The sequence below is a fragment of the Lagopus muta genome, chromosome 5, assembly GCF_023343835.1.
Source record: "Lagopus muta isolate bLagMut1 chromosome 5, bLagMut1 primary, whole genome shotgun sequence".
Taxonomy (NCBI): Eukaryota; Metazoa; Chordata; class Aves; order Galliformes; family Phasianidae; genus Lagopus; species Lagopus muta.
This window is the reverse complement of record NC_064437.1, coordinates 5984684-6003776: the sequence shown is the minus strand read 5'-3', so window position 1 is coordinate 6003776 and position 19093 is coordinate 5984684. Positions and strand designations below refer to the sequence as shown.

The following is a 19093-nucleotide window of genomic DNA, read 5'->3' as shown; positions in this document are numbered from 1 at the left end:
GCACACAGCACTGAAAAAGGCAACTCCTCAGCACTTGGCAAATCTTTTCTGTTCTTTTTATGTTTTATGTTCTTTTATTTGGTATTTACAGAGAGATTTTATAAGCACCGTGTGAACCAGGCAATGGGTGGAGCCTTATGCAGCTGATCCTACCTGGCCAAAGGGAACTGGGCAACACTACAAAAAACACCAAAGAAACCACCACCATAAACAACTAACAATGCAGAGCAGCTCTCTGGAGCCAATATGGACACATGTCCATGCTTCATCCCATCACCGAGGTGCTTTGGAGGCACCACAGTGCAAACGCTCAGGGGCACATAAGTAGATGCTTACATGGAGTGCCCAGTTCTTGCATTGTTTTCTTCATTTTTTCCTCACTTAGTCTTCTTTTAGTAGTGTCAATAAATGACACGTGACAGAAGAAACCCAGGGCAAAGTTCCTCAAAAGGTAATTAAAAGAAAGCTGTTCGGAGCATGTTAGTCTATAGCTGGAATAATGAGTTACACATGCAACACATTTACGTGTCACAAACAACTGGCTCAGTTCCTTGTGGCTGCTGCCTGCCCCAGTTTTACAGCATTCCTTGCATTCATTTGGCTTTGTTTTGGGAACATTCCAGCCTCCTGCAGAGGTTTTACCTTAGAAACATGGAAAGATACTATTCCTATTACCCTGGTTTTCCTTCCATTAAGAAAATAAAAGCCTAAATACGAGTGAGGGGAGGAAAGGTTTCTAGCTTACCAAAGGTGGAACAGGTAAAGGAACGGGGTTTGAAGAAAGATACCGTCTAGCTTTCCGAATGGCAAACTTTTCTGTAGGCAGTGATTTCCCTGCGATTTTCAGTTTCAAGCTGGGAACAATTCTGAAAGTTTAAAAGGAAATGTAAGGGATTTTTCCTTCAGGAACATCTGGGATAATGGCATCCATATTTAAAAATAAATAAATGAAGTCAAAGAACTTAGAAAAGATGTTACACACTGAGCTATTGTTATCTCTGGGGAAGCAGAGCAATACATATTCACAAAAGCTATTTATGCAGGGCATGCATATATTTCTTTGGGCTTCCATTTCTATCAAGCAGAGAAAGGAACTCTTCCCCATCCAAAAGAATTAGATGACGATGTGCCTAACTTTAAAGGGACACAGAGTGAGAAAGAGGCAAGCTGGCTCTTGCTTTCCCAAAGACCAAAACTGATTCCCTTTGCAATGGATCCCAGTGAAAACCAATGAAATCTGCCTGTAATGATTATTTACGATATGGAACATCTGAGAAGAATCAATATGTTGTGAGCATGAGTGTTATTTAAATTTTACAGAAATAGACTCCAAAAACAAAGTAGTTGGTTTTGTTTGGCCCAGCAACAGTCAGGCTTTTTTGTGCTTGCTCATTACAATTAGGTTAGGATCCTGTGTCAATAATGAAAGTTACATATGCAAGTGGATACCATTTCATATTTCTCTCAGACTCAAAATCCCTAAATCAAATTGTCTCCATTAACTGCTACAGAAGGCATCCATCTTGCAGCATAATCCCTTGAAGCCCTTCTCATCTTACATGCCACTTTGATTAAGGAAACAACTGGAAAGAATGTGAATGCTACATACAAATACAGCAGCCACTGCATGGCTGATAAAAGTAACATCCTGTCTCTAAAGCACTCCCAGGCCAGCAGAAATCTGCTGCCTCCATTTCAAGGTCTCCTTCAGTCTGAAGGTAAAGTTTCATTCTGCAATTTCTTACCAATTCCAATGTTCTTTGTGCAGATCTTCCAAACTGCATTATGAATAATTTTACCTCTCTTCCCCAAACACTGGGATTTGATACAAAACTCTTGCAATTGGTAGTTAGCGAATTTTACCTAAATAATTCAACTTCGTTGTCTCCAAAAGGACTGCAGTCATCTGGCCCGAACATGCTGAGATAAGCAGCTTTCATGTAAATATAGGTAGCCTGCAAATGCAATCAAGGATATCTGTACAGGAAAATGAAGCTACAGCAATCACCACTATTGATACACAGAACAAAACAGCAACAAAGAGGAAGAAGGTGCTGCTTTTGCTCACAAACAGAAATAATCTTAAAAATTTTAAGCAGGAGATAAGTATTTTAGAAAGCAGAGTAATATTTTTTTTGCTAATTACGCATGTCTTTGTTTTCTTCATATCAGTTTATGTTTGCATACCATGAACAAGCGTACAACTGAATATCATGCTGTAAATTATTTTGTATCATGTGTAAATTATCTTATTACTCTCAAAAATACACACTAGAAAACTTAAGAAAATGTCACACTTAGAGGAAAAAACCAACAGAAAACATGTAGTCTGTGCATCGGTCACAACTTTGTATCATATCTCAAGTATTAAAGTTCTAGAAAAAGCACAGGAGTTTTTAAGTTGTTCCATTGTTTCAGATTATGAAATGTACCGATTTCACAGAGATTTCTGAGCAACTGCAGAAGGCAAAGCAGCACACAGGATGTTACAGCATATGGAATGGCATATCCAAGAATAACCATTGTGAGTTTTGAGTATTGCTTTGTGGAGATTTAATAACCATTAGTTTCAGGAGTTTTTAGGAAATCTTGAACTATTTATTTACATCAGGATCTAAGAGTCCATTTACATGACCATCATTCACTTCGTTCATGTATTTATTATTTTGCTCCTATTAACAGGAGCACTTTCTCTGCTGCCCTAAGGCCCCTGCAATATACGACCAAAATCTATACACAGTTTAAAAGGACACACATTAATACTAATCATACAGTGTTTCAGGATATCTGAGCTTCTGGTCAAGCGTTGCTCCTCTACTAAGGAACAGACCTGTGGGAGCTATTCAGGCCATTGCATCTGGCTCAGAGCACTGCTGGAATTCTCAGGGGCAAAAGGAGTCCTTGCTGCAGATTTTACCCAGCTGGGAGCACTGTGTGAGCTGCCCTCATCTGGCTGTTCAGACCCCAGCTCACATGTGGCTGTATTTGGTCAATACATGCAATGTATGTAGTAGAAAAAACAAAACAGTGATATGCCTCCCATACACACAGCATGATCACACTGAAGAGAAACAAACCAGTGAACTCCAGTTAACCTCAGCACCCACCTAACAGAATTAAAACTCTTCTGACAGATTTCCCCAAGGCTCAGGTGAAGGGTGAGGAAAAGCTATTAAGGTTCTAACCTGAGAAGTTCTTCTTTCCACGTGCACACAGCACAGCACATCTTCTGATCACATTTATTATCAGAAAGGCACCATCATGGTGAGCCTCACTTATCACCAACAGAACTTATATCCATAAAGCAATGAGAGAAATGGCAGCTTGCCACTAACTGCTGTGTGCTGACGAAATGAACAGTCAATACACAGCAGAACATATTTAGCAGGTTGTTCATCTACAAATGGGGCTCAAAAGATTTTTGCTTGCCCACAATCTGCACTGGTTTGAATGCTCACACTTCACTTTGCTTTATAAGCCACAATAGATCAGAATGTGTTTTACCGTTTTCAGCCAGCTCAAAGCTACAGAAAGCCAGCTCTATCTGATTAAGAGTTAGGGGATACTACAGGGCCCTATGTGTGCCACTCAACACTTTGTCCTCGTTCTGCTTAACTTACCTTTGACCAGGTGTTTTCTTTGCTTAGCAGATCTGCATAAAAGAAGGCCATCTTCCACTGGCGCTTGTAGGTGAAGCACCACATGAGCTCCCAGTAACACATGTGATGAAACTGCTTCCAGTATTGCTGAGCCTCACAGCACTCTTCATACCTATTAACTGCCTGAACAGAGAGATTTCCAGATACTGCCTTAATCACATGTGTATGTAATAGAACCTGGCTTGCCATGATCTGCTTTCATAGTTGCTCCTGCAACTTTCTAATTAAAAACAACCCAGCATTCCCCAAGATCATATCTGGTGGCTTCATGTAAGAGATCCTTGACTCCACAGTCAACCTGGGTTTAGCAAATTTATCCCTGCCACAGAGCTTCCCATTCTTGGATTGTATAGTCAGTCCTACATACAGGCAAAATGAATGTTAGTCCCTAGGGAAATTGGGAAAGTAAAATCAGAGGACAGATGTGCAGCTAACATTTACTGTCATAGCTCCAAAGGAGCAATAGCACTGCAATCAGCTGATACTCAGCCTTGGAATATTTTGGACGTGCATTCTCCAAGCTTTGTATGACTGAGTCTCCATTCAGGCTGAAGGCAAAATATTATCATGAGATGTTACTAAAGGTATGACTTGCTTCAGGATATGAAGGATAATGAGGAAGCTGTGTCACTGATATTTGTAGATGAGGTTATCACCACAATCAAGGGTAGTGACAAAAGCTGGTCCAACAAGCTGGTCAAAATAGTTCTCAAACTTCTGACTTGTAATTTATGAACTATAAATTCATACAGGCCAAAGCTACAGGAAACATAAAACAAGAAGGAAACACTGTTCCTGGAGGAGTTTTTCTGAAGCTTTTGAGGCTTATTTTCTCAAGAGCAAATGGATTACTTATTACTTACCGCATCAATATTACCCTTCAGTGTTTCTATCCTGCCTGCAAAAAACAGGAATATGGCTCCCTGTAATAAATAATAATAAAAATACAAGTATTCTTTAACAGTTTTCAAGCTGACTATACAGTCTATATCTTAGCTATTTGGCAGGGAAACATCAAGCAATCACACCAATCTGAATTATGATTCAGTTTACCTTTGGATAGCGAGCCAAGTAAGGTTTAAGTAGCCTTTCTGCCTCCTCAACATTTCCTTTTCCTGTCCCTAGAGTGCATAAAAATGCAAGTGATAAAAAATAATAAGTAGAAAAAAACCCAACAAGACAAAACAGGAAAGCAAGGTACTGATAGCCATCTTCATCTGGCCAACACAGAAGTTCCTCTATCTCATAAATCAGGTGTGAATACAGGTCAGTGTTTCACTAAGCCAGCAAGCAGGAAGATCCAAACAACTGTGCTTAATGAATTGAAAGTGTGTAGACCAATACCTTTTCAAAAACTTCTAATAGTAGCTAACTGGGAAGTGTGCTCTCTCAGTTAGAAGTTACCATCTCCCAAAAAAGACAAAGACGATATATAAACATGATCAAAGTATTTAGGAAAGTAATCTCAGTTATAGTTCTGACTGTGATCTCCCAAATTCCAAACTTCCACAGAAGACAGATTTAGCTCTCCTGACTTCTTTTCTTAGCCCAATTTTCTCCCATCTTATGCATTAAACAAACCTCCATCTTGAAGATTAAGATACTCTCTTCAGGTACAAACACTATTGTAAAGCCACCCACAAACAATGCACATTTAATCTGATTATGAACAAACATTACACCAACATATAGGTGATGAAATCATCTTTTTCCCCCCCCATCTCCCATAAGAACTCATCAAACCCAAGAGATATTATAAGCAATCTTACCTAACACAAAGGTCATGAAAGTATGATAGCAAAGCAACAGCATGGTACACAGCACCGACCTAAAGCTGTATGAGGATGCTCCTTCTTGAAGCTGCAGCAGACCACGCTCCTGTGCAGACAGAGTAAAGACAACAAAGGATTGGAAAAGAATCAAAGTCACCTTTTGGTAGTTTGTTAACTCCCGCAGTGTCATTTGTAGATTGCTCACTCACCAAATTTCCAAAATACACTGATGCAAATAGTTTACATAGCAATCGGAGACACAAACACATGGAATCATCTAACAGCTTTTCAAGGACTTAATGCTTAATCTCTGAGAAAGATACCAAGGAAATAAAAAATCTGCAACTAGGAGGGCAAAGGATAACAGTGCTGAAGGATGTCAGTAAGCACATTAACAAATGAAACAGGGCTGCTGGACCACTATCATGGGTGGAAGATGAAGAATGTTTCAGTTCTCTTTGGGAAGAACTAAGGCCATCAATTGTAAAGCTGTATTCATATTCCAAGTGAGCACAAAGGTTTCAAGCTCCACAGGCAGCAGCATTTAGCAGCACATTCCAGGACAGCTTCCACGATATCAAGAGCAATATTATAAATATGCAAACATTAACTATGAGATTTGCTTTCTAGTAAACATGCGTAGTATGATGGTCACTCTGCAGCAGGGAAAATGCAGTTTAGAAAGGTGCACTATGGCTGCAGTGGAAAATTACTGGAATGTGCTGTACGCCACTACAAAGATATCCAATTCAAACACTATAAATAGGGACCCCGAGGGATGTCTTTTGGAGCCCTTGATGAAGGTATCACAGAGAGCACTCACAGCACGATCTCAGCACTGATTTTCATCTTTCATGTGTCCTTACCAATGGAAAGGTGTTACACTGCCCGACTTCTATCTTTACGGTATAAACCCTGAGGCCTGCAATCATATTCCAATTTTCACCATACAAATGCTTTCACTTAACTAGTGTGGCTAATTTTTTCTAAATGTAAACACAGTTATACTGAGTTTTAATAAATCTTAATTTATGCCATTAATGACTATTGAGGGAAAAGGTACCACTGTCACAAACATCTGCGGGTGAGTTAGTATCACATCCAGCCTGGGTACAAATAATGAGAATATTGACTTGTATGTCACTTCAGAAGAAATTAAAAGATGTGAAAAACGTTACTGAAAATCAATGGCTTTCTGGAAAGCAAGCACTCAGCAAATGAAGCCAACTTCATTTTCTGCTAAAAGCAGAAGTTTGATTGATACAAAACCTCTGCAAAATACAATACGCTCAACTTCTTCCAACTGCTCAGATGAAAACAACAAACACTTGGATTTCTCAAAAAAAAAAGTAGCACTGCAGAACGACAAGGTGGAAGACAAAGCACTCTGCAGAATGAAGTTTGTCGGGAAAAAAATATAACTTTAAAGTAGATTTCCAAAGTCCTTCAGGCTGGATATTCCACTCAGTCTTTACAGACAACAGTACCCTGCCCCCCAGGGTTAGGTAACTTCTGTATGATATAAGAAATGCAGCCCATACCCATCTGTGTGGGACTGCAACTATGAAAGCCGGAACTGTGATGTAAATGCATTAAGAAAGTGCCTATTCTAAAGAAAAGATAGCCAAAATCTGGCATGTATCAGCCTAAATTCTTAAACTGAAGGGTTACACAGGACTGGGGGAGCTCACCAAGCATCATGTGTAAAGTCCTATTTTGTCCTGCACAAGCAATTAAAGAATGCTTACTCTTTACTCTGATATGTGAACACCCCAAACTTTCTACATTAAATTAATAATATAATCAGAAAACACAGTCTGCAAAATAAGAAATCGAGAAGTAGTTCTTATAGTATTGCAATACTTTCTTGCAGAGAAGGCTTGAACAAAGCTGCTTCTCTTTCCCAAATCCTTGCAAACTGCTTCTGTTGTGGTGGGACAACCAAAGTGGGACGATGACTGCTATCACTGAGAAGCATAATTTTGCCACTGTGCCCAGACAGGCTGCCCTGGCTCCTTCTGCATCTGGCAGAGATGGACACACTCAACTGAGGCACAACTCAGCATGGATGCCTGTCAGGCTCTCTGAATCACCTCACTGAACACATCTCCTCCAGAAGGGGCCAATGGAGATTAGGCAGAAAACCTAAAAGGAGTTGTGAGTTGGACAATGTTGCGACACCCATCCGATCCTCAGCAGGGATCAGCTGAGGATCTCCATGCCCAGTCTGCTACTTGAGCCTAAAGAGTTACTGTCTAAACAAACTATACTCGCTGGTGCCAGTCACTAAGCAAGTACATTACGTGTAATTGTAAGGAAGTACCTTTTAACAGCCATAAATAACTCCCACACCTATGCCGCCGGTGACGGGAGCAATGCCAAAATACCAGGACGTGCTTCCAAACAGTCTATTACAGGACATACTGCTACAATATCAAAGAGATGTCAAGCCAACAAGTGTTAATAATTTCTCTAAAATACTCAAATGAAATTAACACAAGATGGAGGCTACTCCACAGAGCATAAGGTCTAATACAGAGCAGGAAGCAACACACTTTGCTTGCAGACAAATGCCACGGTCCAGTACAAACCTCCTCGTCTTTCTATGTGAGTTACTCAAAACATACCATGCTCTAAATTCCCTATACTGTCACTACATTAAAAGGAGAAGTGACATCCCATTGATTTGATGCAAGATATCCAACATTCTCTCAAACAGGAGTCCCAAGGCAAGCAGTGGGGATTTCCTCACTGAACGTGGAATGAACACAACAAAGCTCAAAAGCATTATTAACGAACACGTGGACTGATTCATAACCGTATCAGCTGTGACTAAAATCCATCTATTTTCCTGACATGAAAGCTCCTGTATTATATCCTCCTTGTTTAATTACAAATCTATATAAAGAAAGCAAAACAAGCTTACTGCTCATGTCCCATGACCTGATCACACCACTGAAGGTGTAGCAAGGATGGATACCACTAATAGCTTTTATGAAGAACTAATTAAGTTGGTAGACGGGGTGCTTGAACACATCCCCAAATAACTTTGAAACCTTAGTTTCAAATTTGCAGGAGAGTGAAATGTAAATCAAGAATATGCTCAGTGGGAAATTGGAATTCATTTTATTATAACCTGAGACATAAAAAATATTCATCAGTTCAGCTGCCTTGGGAAAAAGTGTCCTCCCACATCAGAATGTATAATTTGAAATAAATTGGTTCTATCTGAAAGTTTTCCAGTCTTTCCCTGAATTCATGCTGCCAGCTGACCCTCTGATGAGTTGCAGGCAACATATGGCTGACTCATGTCAAACTTTTCTACAGCTTAGCAGTGCAATATCCGTAGCATTCTGTAAACTAAGAATGACAGCATATATTAGCCACAGGAGTCTTGTGACTGCTCACCAGAAGTTAGTCATCATTAAACACAAGAAGTCTGGATAGGATGCATTCCTCATCAACTACCTGAGTGTGTGGAGAAAGCCAGCCTGCTCAGTACAGAACGGTGTACCTGCCAACACACTATGTATACACCTCAACACACAGAATTCCTTATGAAATGGAGCAAAACTGCATTCCTCTCCCTTGAACATCAATACCTAAATATAAGGCCACATAATTAAACACAAATAAGCCCTCAGTTTGACTAACCATACAAGGGGGAAGGAGCTCCAACTGAGAATGGCAGAACTGGCACTTGTTTGAGTAGAAGGGAAGAAGGCAGCCTCAGGCTACTCTTACACTTTTCTGATCACACCTTACCTACTGCTTTGAGACTGCAGACTGCAGTTAAATTGATGTCTGCAATGCCCACAACTGGCTGAGGAATTAATCCTGCTTTGGGCATGTCCTCAACGACCAACAGCCATGACATGTCAGAGAGAAGGAGAGCCACTAGAGGCAAGTCTGCTGGCTCTAAGGCAGATTAGTATCGTGGGAGATATCTTAATGCAATTTTACACCCACTTTTAATAAACACTTGAGTCACACCAAAAGCAGTCTGGTTTCCAGCATGCTATAGCTCTTCCAGGTGAACTACGAGTTGCTCAAGGCACCAATCACAGCTCTCTCACCTTTTGCACAGCCTGGTGCTCACCATGAGCACTTAACTGAAACGGCTGCCTGATCATACAGACATAATCAAAATTCATTCCTTCAGATGGGCTGCAACACATGAAACACAAACTCTTCCTCTCCTCTTCCATTATTGTTTCTTTCACCTTAAAGCCCATTGTACTGCAGAAGATAGCTTCCTCTTGCAAGCTTTGGGAAACTTCCACTGGAAAGGATTACAAATGCAACTGCAATCTTGTTTCTGACTCTGGGCATCTAGTTTAGAATTGTCAAATGCAGAAAGACTTTTTTAGGATGTTAAAATAAATGACCTTCAATGAACTTCAAATAATATGCTTAAAATGATGGCTTTTTTTTTTCTGGTGTGCAAATACCAGGTTTTTGCTTAAATTTATGGTAATCCAGGTCATGCTTCAGACAGATATTAAAAAACTGGAACAGGATCTGACTCATCAACACAAACAGCAGCCCACTCTCAGCCATACAACAAACCCCAGAGCCAAAGGAATAGAACAGAAATTAAATTAAAGGGAAAATTTTCATCTGCAGTAACAGGATGAGTTTTCAACACAGAACTAGATGGGTCCCTCCAAGCCCACGGCACTGGTGATTCTATATGATTTCATTTTCAGAACTGTGCTAGTATGTGAAATACCTTTGCATTTTCTAAGATAATCTGTTGCTTTAGATACTCTGTTTTCATAACAGACAGGTGAAAGTATTGGACTTTTGCCTTTATTGCCTGTGAAACAGCTCCTGATAACCTCCCTGAAACTTCCAAATTCAAATTAATACTCTGCCAAATCTTATTTTTAAACATGATGCTTTATATCTATGATCCTTCCTATAAGCTAATCAAATATCAGTGACACTCACCCACTCATCACCTAAGGGTACAGCTCTGATTAAGGAACCCTCTTTCTCCTTTAAACTTGTTTGTTAAATAGAAAGCTTTATAATAAAATAGTTGAGTTTTGTTTACACTGCTTCTGCTGTGTCTGAGGAATATCAAACACTTAACTTATCCAACATTTATGAAATAAATTTAACTAGTAGATTAAGCTAAGTGAACCTTAATGTTTCCTTAATACAGGAACCCAGCTTTGAATCAATCTCATATTGTGGCAGTGTAAAAACAGACAAAGGCAGGTTCAAGGAATTGAAACCAAGATAAAATAAGTGATCTCCATAATTCAGTATCCTGCTTTCAAAACAATGCATCCACACAAGGCTGATACAGAGGGAGTTATCACTTTCTGTCCATCTGCCCTGTGCAAAATTACTGCAGTTCATGTAAGTTTCCTGGTGCTTCATTGCTAAACTGGCCACAGTCTACATATACAAGCAACACAGGTCAGACCAGTTACTCTCTGAGCAAAAAAGCACTTACTATTCTTTAGGCAGAGAGAACGTAGGCGTTGTGGAGATCATTAAAGACATAGAAAAAAATGAATCAGAAATGAAATGGACTTTTTTTTTCCCCAATATCATGCAGGAGGTGCAAGGGTTACTCTCCCAGTGCCAGCAATGTACATGTTGTGACAGCTATCAGTGCGTTTCAGTCACAATCAATGTAAGAAAGAAGAGAGAAACTTCTGACTCTTTTTTATTCATATTTTTTTAAACTCAGCAGTGAGGGAAATACACCAACAACACTTATTTCACCTTTACCTTGTTTCCAGAAAACCCAACAAACTCCAGTAATCTCAGAATTCGTGCTGGAAACATGGACAGTGTCTATAGAAAAAAAAAATAAAGCAAGTTACACAGTAGCAGACTTTCTGCATCTCAGCTAGACTGCCTTATACCACTTTCCCAAACACAATAAATAGTTGATAAAAATCACTAAAACCATCTTTATGTATCTGAGGATGTTCTGGGTAAATTTATATACTTGCTGTCTTCTGTATATAATTTAAACAGAAATATCCATTTGACTCAGGACTGCTGTGTCTCCAGGATTCCCTGACAGAAAGATGTTTATACAGCACACACTGTAACTGCAGCACCTCTGGGAAGTTCCAGAAATACTGGGTGTGCACTGCACAGTACATATTTGTTCTTTGTGCAGTAAATCCAACATCAGGGCTCACGCCAGACTCTCACACTGCTTAAGGCAAACTGAGGGAAGCACCTGGCACTTTCTGAAGTCCATCACCTCAACAACCACCGCATCCTTCAGCACCTCCGGGTCAGTGCCTCTGATCCACTAAGAAGAATCCTGCTGTGTGCTGCAGAAGACACCTGTACCACACCACCATCATCTGACCTCTTGTTTTCAGAGCAGAATGCAAACAAGGGCATGAAACAACGGCCTTTAACCGCATCATTGGTAGCACTGACGTCCAGGAACTTTTCAGGTATTTAAGTTATCAACACTTCCAGTTAGCTAGCTTTCAGCTCGAGAGAAAAACTGCTGGTACGTACCAAGTTGAAGGCTCCAACTCCAAGCTTTACACCTCCCTCAAAATGAAGATGGTTCTCTCCTTTGACATAATGTGGAGACTGTATGAGACTGTCCAACTCCCTGAAAAAGCAAAAGATTGTGTTCTCATTTTGTGCCTGTTCAAAAGAACATTTTGTTAAATATAGGAAAAGATTATTATTATTATTATTATTAATAAGGATGGGTTATCAGAAATTACTACTTGTTCTTCTAATTGTCATAGATCTCAGTTCTGTAATATCCCTTATTTCACAGCATAATCCAACCAGATCTGAAACTGTTTTGTTCCCAAGCTTTCCACAGCCACACGTTTATCACAATATTGTTGTACTTCGTTTTGTTTATTGCTGGGGGAATAAACCCAACACACTGTTTCAATGGCAGCCACAAATTACTATTCAAGCTGTTTCCAGTTTTTATCTGCTTACTGCTGCTAATGGATATGTGACTTTTTATTGTAACTGCAGCATTTACAACGGACCTGTGTTTGGTCACCTCCAGCCTGCACAAGTGGACACTGTCACCTTTCTCCCTTTCAGCATCCTTCTGGGGAGCCCAGACTGGATGTCATTATGTGTCTGGTATACAAGCAAACCTTTTATGCACTTAAAGCAAATGCTTCTTTCTAAATTATTATTATTATTATTATTTTTAAATAGCACATGGTAAATTTTCAGCCCTGAAAGAGAATTTCTAAAATTGCATCTTTGCAATATTTCCCCCCAATGTCTCTGCCAGGGGTTCTGCTCCTGCTCTGCTGACAGCAGAGAAAGGAAGGCTGGCTTTTTATACCACCAATTCCGTTGTGATAAATATCAATCAATGCAAATAAAGTCTCATTTCATCATTTTCTGTGTAACCTTCTGCACCATACTGTCATCAAGGCTGCAAGTAATTATTTCTTGCCACATCAAAGGTACAAAAACAATAAATGCCAATCTCACTTAACAACTTGCCTTGTTAAAATATGTTCTAGTTATACGTAAGTCGTTTTTATCATTCTCTTGAAGGAGACCACCTAAGTTCTACTAGTTTTATAGCACTCAGCTTTTTACATATACTAAAACTGTTCTTAATTTACTGAGGCAAAATTGAGCATGCTTCCCATAGTATACATTTCAATGCATCTTTTCAGAATTTACTACTGCACTTCAAAACACTTTGCACATGTTGAAAACAGCTCTCCATTACTGCCTGAACATAAATACACTTACCCACATGCTTTTAGCTTCTAGACACCAAGTAATGGACATATTGCAAGTTCAGATAAGCAAACCTGCTTATCATTTTTAATAGCACGCACCTTCCCTTTAGAGTACAACAACTGTCTTACTTAACCAGATTAAAGGTCCAGCTTACCCAATATTTCACACAGACAGTGACACATGCTAGGGAAAGCATCCTCTAGGAATTGCCTGTCTGGGGACTTTGTGACGTGGAAAGACTGCATCTGTTCTATGCTAATTAGCTCCGATAAGCCTATTTCCTGCAAATTCGTTTGACCTTTCTTTGAAGTCAGCTGTTTTCCATTGCAAGCTCCTCTTCAGTTTATTTTCTCTTAGTTTTTTGTTTCATGCCTTCTTAATGGAATTACTCACGCTTCACCTACTGGTTTTTGATGTTCCAAAAAAAGCTGCAGCTAGAACAATAAAGAAATGCTATTTTATATGCCTGATGATCTGTTTCATGCACAGCCTCATCTGAAGTAGACAAACCTTGTGAGTTAACAGGGAAGGGGTTCACTACCTCTTTTTCTTCCATTCCCTGCCTACCTAATGCAAATTTGTAAACCAACTCAACCATGACATCAGTGCCTTTCATTTTGCAAAGAAGGAATCCATGTGGGCTAAGAAAGGTTCTAGATGCAAGGCCCACAATAAAGGCTGGAATAAATAAACCGCTGATTCATTTGTGAATTGGAGAATTCGACTTCACACTTGCACACTTAATTTTATCACCACTCTAACATACCTGTATGTTTGGTAACTGTTTCTGACTTTGATGCCTCCTTTTATGAAGCTAACCATATTCTCATCCTGTGAGAAATGAAAACACAGAAGCAGTATAAATTTATAAGCGTTATGAACAGCTTTTACCATCTGAAGATGAACACATGCCCTGAACATAACCATCATCACACACAGTACAACTCTCTAAGAAACAATACATGGATTTATGGCTTCCTTTTTATATTTAAACACTTCTACTCTGTTTAGATATATACACATACACACAAACACTTGACTTTGATGCCTTCTGTGATTAGGAAAGCCCCCACGACCTGCAGATCATTTGAATTTCCGTAATGAACACAGGGAGCTCAGCTAATGAATGGCCTCTTACAGTCCAGGCACTTATGGCTGTTTCAGAAAAATAGCTCTCTCATTTGTCCTTCAGCATGGTTAAGATCTGAATGTTTCCTGGCTCAGCACCAAACACAAATAACTGCCTGTCCTCAAGAGTCTACAGAATATAGCTTCATATCCTAAAAAAGGAAGCAGGGTAAGCAAAGTCACGCAGGATATGCTCTTTCTGGTCTGAATTGAGTCTGAACTGATCTATGAGCCCCATACTTGTACGGTAGCATGCTACTTCACTAGCTATAATGAACTGAGAAGTTACAGGAAAGTATCTGGGGGACCATTAGTCAACAGCTGTATCCCAAAGAGAGAAGTCTTTAGTCTGAGAAATTTCTGGTGGTAGTTTCTTGCTCCATTAATCAAATCTAATCTGTTATTCTGGTTTGTTTTGATATCTGCTATTGCTTTGGGACAAGAAAGCTACATGTGTTTTAGCAGATGATTTTTTTCTGTTATGGTATTTTTAGAGCCTGTACAACACATTGTGCAGAAAAGAGCGTAGATTAGATGAACACTTTACTGTTATTGACAAGAAAACAGGCCCCAGTCATGCTCAGTATGTAAACAGAGACAGAATCTGGCCCAAAGAGCTTTCCATCTTTCTGCCAGTCAGGAAAATAACTCCATCTATCAAACCTACCAAAAGCAAACTCTAGAAGAAACTGAATTACAAATTAGCATCAGAAGCCTCCTGGCCCAAACTGAAGGATAGGGGCTTCCTTCTGCAGACTGACCCGCCTTTGCCAGCAGTCCTAAAGAATGGTTTCAAGAGCAACAGATGAGGACAGAAGCTGCGCACCATAAGCAGACATGCAATTCCTGATGATATATTCCCAGATAACTGAATCCCAATAATATCCAATCAAAACAATCACAATGATGTGATTCTGTTTTGCTTTGTTCTGTAGAACTAGTTAGGGAGGACTTGGGCATATCAAAGCATGTATTCTCAGTTACATACTCAAGATACCAGCAACAGAGATAACCAGCACAAGAATAGTCCAACATGTCCCTCAAAATCCTGATATTAATTTCTATGTGTTTTCAGCTGGGTTTGGTCACCTACATAAAGCATCAAAATTAACTGATTGTAGCAGCTGTTGGAACAAAGTGTCTTTAAATTTTTAAAACCAGTTCCTGAGCTCATGAAAAATTGAGCACAGAATGGAAGAGGAAGCAAATAAACTGGTCGTCTTGATGCAGAAGAAAATTGGAAATTGTTTTCTTACTCTGTAATTTCTCCTGTATTTATAAGCAGTTTTAAAGATGGATAAACGAGGAAACAGTGCTTAAAAATCGAGAGACATTACATTAAGCATTCTTACAGTTACAATGGGGAAGTTCTAAAAAATACTACTGTAATAGCTTCAATAGCTTCAGACATCACTTGAACTGTCCCAGTGCTAGAGGCTGCTCATGTCAAGAAGAAGGAAGATGGAAATAAAATAGACAGAATAATCCAGATGAAAGAGTCGTACACCACTGGGTCAAATAACAGCATCTACAATTCATTAATTCTAATAGAGAACATATATAGTATTTTGTTTGCAATGAGCTATGCAAGAAGCCATACCTGGAGGAATGTGAGTGCTGCTCTTTGAAGTAAACATTCAGCATAGCAAATTTCTGCATGGATTTCCTCTAGTGTCACATGGAATGGAAGAAAAACAAATCAATCAGATGAAAAATAATTAAACAAAACTTAGATAATTAATAAAGGAATAAACTCACAAATCTCAAACTGAGGAAAGCAGTTTCAAAATTACCTGCACTGCTTCTAGACTACCAAGGCAACTCCAAGCAGTAATGGTACACAGAGTAATTTTGCAGAAATTTCTTAATTATTTCCAGAAATTCTTGAACTTGGAACCTTTCTGGCATTTTCCCCATGAACTTCTAGGCATTTCCTTATGCAGTAATTTTTGGAAATACTGAGTCAGTAGCCAGCATAAAACAGCCAGCAACTTTGGACATGGTGAGATAGCAATTGCCAGAACACCAATCCAGCAATTGCTGATAAATCATCAGTTTTATCAGTGAGTTTTTCACCTAATGTGTTCTTGCAGATTGCCAACTCTATACAATTCTAATTCCAGTGAAAAACCCAAACAAAAATAGACAAATTAGAGACAGTGTTACCTTCAGTAAAGTTTTCAAGGCTTTGTCTATGCACAAGGTTGTTGATGGAGTCAGCTACTGTAGATTTCTTCCTAAATCTGCAGAAAAGTCAGTTTGGTCATTCTGAACATGAGAACTGTATCTTCCAGCTGGCTATCTTTGCAGTCTCTAAAATACCTCCACTGCTCACCAACCCACTGTCACCTCCCTGCGCATGCAAACACGAGAATATTCCATGTAAACTTTTGTTAATGTAACCCTCCTGAGATCTGTCTTTTATCCTTTGTGCACAAAATCCCATTTCGATGGTGGAAAGGATCAGGAGGCTTTTTGAATCATACTGCGTGCGTGTGCACACCGTTTCAAAGGCAGCTGGTTACAGCAAAATCATCACCAAATGGAATGATCCTGCAGCACCTATAAATGGTAAATAGCCTCCAGACACTGCAGAATCAGTACAATGGACAGGACAAAAAACTAACTGACAAAAATTGATTGACAAAAAAAAAAAAAAAAAAAAAAATCAGATATTGTGGTAAACAAGTTTTCAGGAACAGAATGCTGAAAACACTCAGGAGTGTGGTCTGACCTCATAACTGAGGCTCCTTTGAGCAGGAGGTTGGACTAGATGGCCTCTTGATGTCAACTTCCAGCTTCAGTGACTGAATTGCCCCACACTTACTTTTGACAGGTGGCTTGAGCTTCTTTCATGGTGTTTCCTGCATTCATTATATCCTGAGGATCAAATGTCATCATAGCTTGCATTTCCAATATAGTGGCATAAGTCAGTGCATGATACATACTGTCTTTAGTTCTGCAAGAAAACACAAGATTCAAAGCAGAGTTACTTTGTTTTTATTACTTTAAAAAACAAGTACAAATCCAACTCCAGAAATGCATCAGTCTGACAGGAACTAGGTCTAAATGAATTAGAAATCAGGCATGAAGGACATGCAAACAGTTAATAAAACCAAGAAATGCTAACAGATTCTGATTTGTGTAGGAAATCATGTCTACAGCTCCAGTTTCAATAACTGTGGAGATGTTCCAATTCTGAGCCAAGGATAGGTACTAAATGTACATGAAGTACAGGAATTAACCACATGGCCATCATTCAGGGAAAACAAATCACTTTTTTTTTTCCTCTTTAATAAATTACTTAAATGAACTCAACAATACGTGACCAAAATCCAGACATCATTCTATTCTGGGACAGTTACTCAGGACAGACTCAAGGAGATGGTCTAGTAGTAACACCATTCTATAAGCCTGGCCAAAGTAGCATCTTCTTCAAATAGAATTTCCTACTAGAAATATTCCAGTCAGACATGATGGCTTTTTCCTTCTGTCAACTTTCCATCCCAAATTGCTCAATTCAGATGCTATTCTGAGGGACTTCAGATGGTGCCCCTTTTACAGAAAACCAAAAGATACGGCAAGAATGCAAGGAATACAAGCAATCCTAATCTGCAGACATTGCCAGCAGTGTTTCTCAGGCAGGAAGGGTTTATATACCTCACACACTTACAGCATTCACTTAGTATCCATGTTATAACCACCTGCTAATGAATCCATGTATCTTCAGACCTAGATGTCCAACAAAGGCAACTTGAAGGGAAAGCTCAGATGACTTCCTGCTATAGGCACTCCCTGTGCACCTTTCTAATTCACTCATGACAAATTCAGATAAACACTGCTAAAGAGCTACGTTTGTTATTTCAATTCTTTACACCTTTAGGATTGATCAGAAAGGTCTCTATTGCCAAGCTTTCACGACATCCCAATTCACTTCTTTCTCCTCTGGGTTTAGATAACTGGATTGCATTGAAAGATAACCTTAGGGGTAATTTAAGACAATCCTGCACTCATCAGTGATCCAGTAACTCACTGCAATGATCTGAACCCCTTTAAGCTTTCTAACCATTCACTATCATGCACTGATTCTTTTGCTGATGGAGTGAAACATCTTAAACTGTCTTGAAGAGCTCCTGAGGTTTGGTTGTGTTTTCCAGAAGGAAAAAAAAAAAAAAAGAAAAAAGAAAAAAGAAAAAAAAAGAATCTTCTCAGTGGCAACATGCAATAAAATGAAATCCCAGAATTATATGATCCACCTTGTGTACTTTGTGAAACGCTTTCAGATTTAGGGATTAAAATTATACCTGGTGCTGGCACAGACAGCATTACACACACCTGGTACCTCCCTTGCCAGCCTTCATCACAGTGCCAGAGGGCTCCCTTTTTCCAGGACACGTGGCACACTGCATGCTGGCTGGCTGTACTGAAGAAATTTGCAGCGCACAGCTTCAGACCATGCAAAAATCAGCGTTTTCTGCCTGTCCTTAACTCACAGTTGCACACATTACATCGACCTAACACCTAACAAGCTGCTCTAATCAACCTCTAAGCCAAACCAGCAGAAAGGCCATTTTGGGAAACAACCAACTGCTGTAAGCACTGCGGGCCCCCAAACATGCTGACATCCATCTCATCTGCAGAGTGAAAAAGGAGAACAGACCAATAACAGAGAAATTGGTTAAAATCCCACGGAGTCAGGACAGCTCTGTCTCGTTCTCCCAGACTGAGATTATTTCAGTAGACTGTCAGTGTAAGTAGGAAAAAAAAAAAGAACAAATTATAACATGCCAACCTATGAAGTGTTCC

General features: G+C 39.4%; 1 protein-coding gene across 2 annotated transcripts in view; it reads right to left on the bottom strand.

Moving 5' to 3' along the window:
- Window positions 1–19093, bottom strand: part of TTC39A (tetratricopeptide repeat domain 39A) — a 49155-nt gene that overhangs the window by 15713 nt on the left and 14349 nt on the right. For both annotated transcript variants that reach the window (XM_048946257.1, XM_048946259.1), the window contains exons 3-14: window positions 17115–17246; window positions 16454–16530; window positions 15888–15955; window positions 13926–13990; window positions 11936–12035; window positions 11180–11245; window positions 5429–5537; window positions 4713–4780; window positions 4523–4582; window positions 3621–3782; window positions 1864–1955; window positions 746–866 (exon numbers count right to left, since the gene is read on the bottom strand). In XM_048946257.1, coding sequence (XP_048802214.1) covers window positions 746–866; window positions 1864–1955; window positions 3621–3782; window positions 4523–4582; window positions 4713–4780; window positions 5429–5537; window positions 11180–11245; window positions 11936–12035; window positions 13926–13990; window positions 15888–15955; window positions 16454–16530; window positions 17115–17246 — 1120 coding nt within the window. The remainder of the gene's footprint in view (window positions 1–745; window positions 867–1863; window positions 1956–3620; window positions 3783–4522; window positions 4583–4712; window positions 4781–5428; window positions 5538–11179; window positions 11246–11935; window positions 12036–13925; window positions 13991–15887; window positions 15956–16453; window positions 16531–17114; window positions 17247–19093) is intronic.